General features: G+C 41.4%; 1 protein-coding gene across 1 annotated transcript; it reads left to right on the top strand.

The window, feature by feature from the left end:
- The first annotated feature begins 1,441 nt into the window (after positions 1 to 1,441).
- LOC138017657 (tetratricopeptide repeat protein 28-like) lies at positions 1,442 to 8,267 on the top strand. Its single transcript, XM_068864683.1, has 2 exons — positions 1,442 to 5,735; positions 6,222 to 8,267. Exons 1-2 carry the CDS (start codon positions 1,442 to 1,444, stop codon positions 6,239 to 6,241), a joined length of 4,314 nt encoding a protein of 1,437 aa, XP_068720784.1. The 3' UTR covers positions 6,242 to 8,267.
- Positions 8,268 to 8,860: the final 593 nt, after the last annotated feature.

The following is an 8,860-nucleotide window of genomic DNA, read 5'->3' on the forward strand; positions in this document are numbered from 1 at the left end:
CTCGTAAGAATTTCCCGTGACGATAAGATTTAATGTTTGGTAAGGCAAATTGCATGCGGCAGCTAACCGCTAACCGTAAATGTTGAAAACAAGTGCTTCTTATGAAATGTCAGCGTACCTGAAATCCGAAAGACTATTGTTTTCTAACTACTTAGGTTTTCAAGCACAATTTTCTCTTCAGTGGTTTAACACCTTGTTCTTGGTGCTTGTATATGTATTCAAGAAAGTGATGTTAAAATTAAAGGGACAGCTACAAACAGTGTTGCACCTGCCTCTGCAATAAAATTCCAAGTGTCGTAACAAAACGTAGCTCAGGCGACCTGGCATCAAGTGTTGGGCACCTTATCTCCTGCAGAACTGCTAATATCAGGCTATTATTCGAGCGTAATCAAGTCACTAAGATAAGATGGAGCTGATCCATGAATTGATCTAAATCTTAAACCTGATTCGATGGGCAATGGGAAGCCAATGAAGTTCGTAGAGAGCTAGTATAGTGAATGGTTAAAACCCGAACGACATCAAACAACACACTTAAAGACTCCATTGGTGGTACGGTGGTGTCTAAGTGGCTACCCAAATGTACGCATTGCATACCTATATTTGTAAACAACGCCGAGAAATACGAAAACGCAATAGGTTCAATGCCCTGACTACAGGATGCTAAACCGGCACAGCAAGATTAATAGAACAGTGAAGGAAAAAAAATTCTTTTTTTCATCAGGGTTTCCCAAGGAATAATGTCGGCTTATGGAGAAAGAGAGGGAAAGGAATAATTCAGACGGCCGGATTATGCGTCTCTAGAATCAAAACAGTCAATGGAAACGTGTTAGCAATTCAGTTAGCTCGTTCAAAGTCCCTGGATCAAAAAACATGGATTAACCAGGTATCCAGACAAAAAAATTATGACGAAAAACAGGCGATTGAATTTCCGATTCCGACATTGGATATACCTGAAATAAAAAATCATGAGTTTGACGTCAATTACAGAAAATTGAATATTACACTCTTAATGACATCCCCTCCTGTCTTTTTGGTGTCAGCTACATACCGGCAGCAAATTTCCTGTCTGAGAAGCAAATCTTAGGAACTTTTAATTAGCTTTCGATAAGAAAAATGAAATGGGAAGCCATCGTTTTCCTATAGTCTGTTCTTCCCTCATTACATAATAGAATTTCTACTTTTAATGTTCCTTGATTATTATTGTATAAAACGCTCTTAGTCTGGTAAATGCCCAAGTATTTTATCATATTACGGGCTACATTCCTATTTATTCTGTAACAACAGTCTCTGTAAGCCGAAATCAATTCTTGGGAAACCCTGTGCCGCTGTGCTGGTTTGGCATCCTGTAGTCAGAGCATTGAACCTATTGTGTTTTCGTTCATTTATCTTCTAGGTGCATCCACGAATTTTGAGAAAAACTTCATGGTTCTGATTATCAAAAATGGTGGATGGAAAGTTGGACGTTTTGGAGTGGCACATGCAAGAGCTTCATGTTTCAAGAAAGGAGGGAGACAGACAAGGTGAGGGTTTGGCTTGTTTCAATCTTGGTAGATACTATCAGGGTACAGCTGACTTTCATCAGGCCATAACAAATTACACAGAAGCATTAGCCATATTTAAAGAAATAGGTTTCAGGGCTGGAAAAGGAGGAGCCTATGGCAATCTCGGCATTGCTTGTCAAAGTCTAGGTGATTTTAAGCAAGCCATAGTGTACCACAATCAACATCTTAGTGTTACAAAAGAACTGGGGAACAGGGCCGGAGAAGGAGGAGCCTATGGTGATCTCGGCAATGCTTATCAAAGTCTTGGTGATTTTAGGCAAGCCATAGTGTACCACAATCAACATCTTAGTATTGCAAAAGAACTGGGGGACAAGGTCAGAGAAGGAGAAGCTTATGGCAATCTCGGCAACGCTTATCAAAGGCTTGGTGATTTTAGGCAAGCCATAGTGTACCACAATCAACATCTTAGTATTGCGAAAGAACTGGCAGACAGGGCCAGAGAAGGAGAAGCTTATGGCAATCTCGGCATAGCTTATAAAAGTCTTGGTGATTTTAGGAAAGCCATAGTGTACCACAATCAAGATCTTAGCATTGCAAAAGAACTGGGGGACAGGGCTGGAGAAGGACGAGCCTATGGCAATCTTGGCATAGCTTATCGAAGTCTTGGTGATTTTACACAAGCCATAGTGTACCACAATCAACATCTTGGTATTGCAAAAGAACTGGGGGACAGGGCCGGAGAAGGAGGAGCCTATGGCAATCTCGGCAATGCTTATCATAGTCTTGGTGATTTTAAGCTAGCCATGGTGTTCCACAATCAACATCTTAGTATTGCCAACGAACTGGGGGACAGGGCCGGAGAAGGAAGAGGCTATGGCAATCTCGGCAACACTTATCAAAGTCTTGGTGATTTTAAGCAAGCCATAGTGTACCACAACCAACATCTTAGTATTGCAAAAGAACTGGGGGACAGGGCCAGAGAAGGAAGAGCCTATGGCAATCTCGGCAACGCTTATGGAAGTCTTGGTGATTTTAAGCAAGCTCTGGTGTACCACAATCAACATCTTAGTAGTACAAAAGAACTGGGGGACAGGGCCGGAGAAGGAGGGGCCTATAGCAATCTCGGCAACGCTTATCAAAGTCTTGGTGATTCTAAACAAGCCATCGAGTACCACAATCAACATCTTAGTATTGCAAAAGAACTGGGGGACAAGGCCGGTGTAGGAAGAGCCTATGGCAATCTCGGCAATGCTTATCGAAGTCTTGGTGATTTTAAGCAAGCGATAGTGTACCACAATCAACATCTTAGTAGTGCAAAACAACTGGGGGACAGGGCTGGAGAAGGAAGTGCCTATGGCAATCTCGGCAACTCTTATCGACGTCTTGGTGATTTTAGGCAAGCCATAGGGTACCACAATCAACATCTTAGTATTGCAAAAGAACTGGGGGACAGGGCCGGAGAAGGAGGAGCCTATGGCAATCTTGGCAATGCTTATCAAAGTCTTGGTGATTTTAGGCAAGCCATAGCTTACCACAATCAACATCTTAGCATTGCAAAAAAACTAGGGGCCATTGCCGGAGAAGGAGGAGCCTATGGCAATCTTGGCATAGCTTATGAAAGTCTTGGTGATTCTAGGCAAGCCTTAGTATACCACAATCAACATCTTAGTATTGCGAAAGAACTGGGGAACAGGGCCGGAGAAGGAGGAGCGTATTGCAATCTCGGCAATACCTATCATAGTCTTGGTCATTTTAAGCAAGCCATAGTGTACCACAATCATCATCTTAGTATTGCAAAAGAACTCGAAGACAGGGCCAGAGAAGGAAGAGCCTATGGCAATCTCGGCAACGCTTATCAAAGTCTTGGTGATTTTAAGCAGGCAATAGTGTACCACAATAAGCATCTTAGTAGTGCAAAAGAACTGGGGGACAGGGCTGGAGAAGGAGCAGCCTATGGCAATCTCGGCAACGCTTATCAAAGTCTTGGTGATTTTAAGCAAGCCATAGTGTACCACAGTCAACATCTTAGTATTGTGAAAGAACTGGGGGACAAGGCTGGAGAAGGAAGAGTCTATGGCAATCTTGGCGTTCCTTTTCAAAGGCTTGGTGATTCTAAGCAAGCCATAGTGTACCACAATCAACATCTTAGTATTGCAAAAGAACTGGGGGACAGGGCTGGAGAAGGAGGAGCCTATGGCAATCTCGGCCACGCTTATGAAAGTCTTGGTGATTTTAGGCAAGCCATAGTGTACCATAATCAACATCTTAGTATTGCAAAAGAACTGGGGGACAGGGCCGGAGAAGGAAGAGGCTATGGCAGTCTCGGCATCGCTTATCAAAGGCTTGGTGATTTTAAGCAAGCCATAGTGTACCACAATCAACATCTTAGTATTGCAAAAGAACTAGGGAAAAGGGCCGGAGAAGGAGGAGCCTATGGCAATCTCGGCATCGCTTATCAAAGTCGTGGTGATTCTAGGCAAGCCATAGTGTACTACAATCAACATCTTAGAATTGCAAAAGAACTGGGGGACAGGGCCGGAGAAGGAGGAGCGTATGGCAATCTCGGCAATGCTTATCATAGTCTTGGTGATTTTAAGCTAGCCATACTGTACCACAATCAAGATCTTAGTATTGCGAAAGAACTGGGGGACAGGGCCGGAGAAGGAAGAGGCTATGGCAATCTCGGCATCGTTTATCAAACTCTTGGTGATTTTAAGCAAGCCATAGTGTACCACAATCAACATCTTAGTATTTGCAAGGAAACGGAGGACCCAATAGGGCAGGCAATCGCGTATTATCATATTAGTCTTATTCATGAATTTTTTGACTCCTTGAGCAAAGCTCTTAGTTACTATCGTTTAAGCGTTCATTATTTTGATGAAACAAGGTGTCTTCTTCAGTCAGAGGATGCATGGAAAATTAGCTTTCGTGACACAAATGGGTTTGCATACACTGCTCTGTGGAGAGCACTTTTGAAGAATGGAGAGGTTGATGAGGCTTTGTATGCTGCTGAGCAAGGACGAGCACAGGCTTTGGCAGACATTTTGAAGATGCAATACGGCATTGATGAGAAATCTACGATGAAGGTAAATATTTCTTTGGTCATGAAAGATCTACCTTCACAAACTGTTTTCACAGCACTTGAAGAGAACATGATCAGCTTCTGGTTGCTAAGAGAAGATATTGGGATAATTTTTAGACAAAAGAAAATCGAAAATGGAAGTGCCGACTCTCTGATGAAAAGTACTTTTAAACAGATCAATGCGGGGACCGTTGTACGATGCGAGAATCGTTCACTTGACAGACAATGCAGCGACTTCTCGAGCAGTAGGGAAGGTGTTGAAGAAACCGTTCAGTCCTTGAGCTTCTCTATGCACTCTTTGCAGCCTTTGTATGATGTCTTAGTCAGTCCTATTGCAGACTTGCTCGAGGGTGATGACTTAGTGTTTGTTCCTGATGGACACTTTTGCCTGGCTCCCTTTTCTGCATTGAGTGACTCTGTCAGGATTCGTGCAATTCCCTCGCTGACTGCTTTAAAATTGATTGCTATTGCACCTGACGACTTCCAAAGTAAGAATGAAGTGCTGCTTGTGGGCGATCCGTGCTTGAAGGAAGTCACTTACGGCACTGGGGAACCCATGTATGGACAGCTGCCATGTGCAAAAAAAGAGGTGGATATAATTGGGGAACTTCTGCAGACCACGCCTCTCACAGGAAAAAATGCAACCAAAGCTGAGGTGCTGAAAAGAATGAAGTCAGTTGCTTTAATCCACATTGCTGCACATGGGGATGACCGATCTGGAGAAATTGCTTTGGCCCCAAATCCTGAACGCACATCTCAGATCCCTAAAGAGGAAGATTACATGTTATCGTTGAGCGATGTTCAAGCAGTTCGTCTTCAGGCAAGACTGGTTGTGCTGAGTTGCTGTCATAGTGGCCAGGGAGAGGTAAAATCTGAGGGTATTGTGGGAATAGCCAGGGCTTTCCTCTGTGCTGGTGCCCGGTCTGTTCTGGTGTCACTCTGGGCAATCGACGATGAGGCGACCTTCCTGTTCATGAAGTGTTTCTATGAACACTTGGCAGATAGAAAAAGTACAAGTAAAAGTCTTCACCATGCTATGAAATCTCTTCGAGAGACAAAGAATTATTCCGCCATAAAATACTGGGCGCCATTTGTGCTAATTGGCGATGATGTCACCTTTGAATTTGGGCAACACAAACACGAAAAGAATGGTAAGTGCTATTTAAATGTAACTTTAATGACTGAATCGCCGTACTTTGTACATGTTTTTGATCAGGAAGTTGTCGAAAGGAGCAGGTACGTCCTTCAAAGAGAAATGGCTTTAAAAACGGTTGCCAGAGTGGTTGTTTTTACCTGAACAGCTTTGGCTAATACCTGAATTAAATAATGTCTGCATTCACCGACTGAGCTACTTCAGCTTCCTGCAGATAGCTAGCTGTTTGAGCCGTGTTATGATGGACTGACAGTGAAACTGATCGGTGATTGCCAGTTGCTTATGTCAAGTGAAGTGAGCTATTGAGGTCCTCAAGTCTACATGTCAAAGTAACACTGAATAGGAATTGTTGCTATTAACTAAGCACAAACACTTTTATGAATTAAAGATAATTGTTATATTATTTACTCGCCAATCAGAACGAAATTCGTTATTGCCATTTAACCCACTACTTGTTTCTTTCTTCATTGTTTTTTTTTTTCAGAAACGATGTCCAAAACGTGAAAAACCTACTTGGACTCTGATACGTCGATATGTTATTTTCCTTTCTTCGATTATACGAGTTATTGAAAACAATTCAATCATTGATACCTCAGTAGCAGTCAGACACAAGATATCATGCCAATTATATAAACAAATTGCGATTTTGAGACGGCAATACCACATTATATTGACGGCTAGTTGGGAGAAAATATATACGGAATATATTTTCTGCCGCCGTCAATATAATATGGTATTGCCCTCTCAAAATCGCAATTAGTTTTGTATTTCGATCCATCATTTATAAGGATAAATAAAACTGTAAACTAATCAACCCGCGCCTGATCGAAATTTCAATTATTTCTACCTGCGAAACGTATTTGTTTGCGTACGTCAGCAACCCAATTCAGTGCAACGACGTCAATTTCAACATTAGAACCAATCACAGGCCGCAAAAGTGAGACGGCAATACCACAAAATATTGACGGCTCTCGCATAGGCAAAACTATAAGAAGATCGCGATACTAGTTAAAGTACCATGAGATTTCAGTAGTATTAAGATACTGTCCAAGTCCTTACATTTGTGCGTTGTTTTGTAAGCATCTTTACCAGGATTAGTTAATCACTTGATAGAAATCAGGGACTTGGCAAAACGGTTTGCATCCATCACTGAGGATCTAGCCGCCGTGTTATTTTGGCCTTTGAAAATACTTCAAAATAACTCCAAGCTTTTGCGGTATGTTTCTGAGGTGACAAGTATACTCTTTAGCTTGCTATACCAACTTTCCATTTACAATATCAATAAGCGACAGTCTGAGGGAATTTGAATTTTTTGGTTTCTGTAAGGTTGGTCAAAGCTAAATAAGCAAATTAATGGTTTTGGGAGGCAAATGTCTACAAGCTAAAAAACAATCTAGGAAAGTAGAAATGTAATGTAGTATTCACATTTAAATGATATGGGAATTCCTGGAACAAAACGTTTTATTCCCAAAGGGTTTTAATTGGCCACAACATTAGGTTAGCCGATTTGGTCTATTGTTTATTTTCCCGCAAAACTTGGTTAAAAAACAGACACTTTTCTGACGCTGATGAGGACTAGGCCAATTTGGGTAAGTCTCATTTTTGGTTGATGGACTCTTGCCAGGGCCTAGAACCAAACAAATGGAAAGTTCCTTACTTTAAAGTTTTACATGTTGATTTTGTGATGTTTTGTCACAGAGGGACCAGACCGATGCAAAATAATTCAATGAAATGGGCGATAACTTAGAATTTCTAGAGGGTAAAAAGGTGTGATTAAGTAAAAGTTGCCTGATCTTTTAATTTGTGTGTATTTTAAAGCCCGGAGAGGGAGGACTTTGCGTATGCATATGCTTGTGGAAATTTTTGAGTTAACATTCCTAAAGGAGATCAATCTGGGCGGGACCCAGGCTTTTTTTTGACCCCTTAATGAGACCATATTTAAAACATTTTGCTTAGGCAAACGTGCAGATTTCTTCTCGCAATTTCGGAAACTTCCAGAAGGTGAAAAGCTAAGTACTGTGGGTAATAAAATTGTTGCTTGATCTCTTAATTAAATTTTCTTTCTGCAATCTTTAAATTTTCAATGCAAACCATTTAGGAGATGACAATCCATGTCAATATCTAGATTGCCGAATGCACACTAAGTAGGAAACGCCTTTCTTCAGATGGGCAGTGTAATGAACTATCATGCAGAAATACCATAGTTTAGATATCTTGTAAATGAACAAATGAAACATATAATGTCGTCGAGAAAAGAACATCCTTACTGGCCATGGCTCTATTCAAAGAGATTCTCGAGGAGAAGAATTCCGTTGATCATTTTATTGTCTATCAATAATCGTCGCCAATGGCAACGTGAGCGCAGATTGGCTACTATAATGACTATAACGAAAAGTGTTTTAATGAGTTTTCAAACACCCGGCTAAAAAAATTTCTACCACGTTTTGTCATGTTCTTTTTTATCCCAAAAACTTGAAGCTTGCTCACAATCCTGTATGAATTCATTAGCAAATAAAGGACGCATGTATTCTCAGCTAGCAAATGTATGTTTCTCTTTCGGGCCACTGCACAGTTTCCCTGCTAGAAGAGGTCTCTTTTCTTTCACGTTCGCTGGGCTGACTAATACGGGAAAGAGACCTTTGCCATGGGTCGAAATTCACTGTGTTGAGCATGCATGGGGGTTAGCGACCGAATCCTCACGTGATACTTCGTGTTAAGTGGGCTCACTTAACAATAGTGGAATTACTGTGAAGTAATGCGTGGGACAGAGTGGGCTCAAGTCACACTCGGCAAACATTTCATGGAGCGTGTGGTTTGAAGAGTGCTGACCCATGGCAGAGGTCTCTTTCCTGTATTCGTCAGCCCAGCGAACACAAAAGAAAATAGACCTCTGGTAGCAGGGAACTGTACATTTTAAATGGTCGAAACAAAGTTATGAACACAGCAAAATGGAGTTGTCAATATCTTTCCTGATGGGCTTGTTGGAGGTGTTTTTGAACAAGTCTTCTTCAGTGTCAGTTAAAAACTGATAATATTATTATTATTAGTTTCAGTTCTAACCAAATGAAAGTTGGAATTTGATTTCTGTTTTGATGCCGATGGTCCCAGCTAGACGATCAATCT

Source organism: Montipora capricornis, chromosome 9, assembly GCF_036669925.1.
Source record: "Montipora capricornis isolate CH-2021 chromosome 9, ASM3666992v2, whole genome shotgun sequence".
Classification (NCBI taxonomy): Eukaryota; Metazoa; Cnidaria; class Anthozoa; order Scleractinia; family Acroporidae; genus Montipora; species Montipora capricornis.

Bases quoted from the DNA above. Each gene is read 5' to 3' on its own strand.
- LOC138017657 (XM_068864683.1), top strand. From the start codon at position 1,442: ATGGTGGATGGAAAGTTGGACGTTTTGGAGTGGCACATGCAAGAGCTT. The intron at 5,736-6,221 runs GTAAGTGCTATT...TTTTTTTTTCAG, and splicing joins ACACAAACACGAAAAGAATG to AAACGATGTCCAAAACGTGA.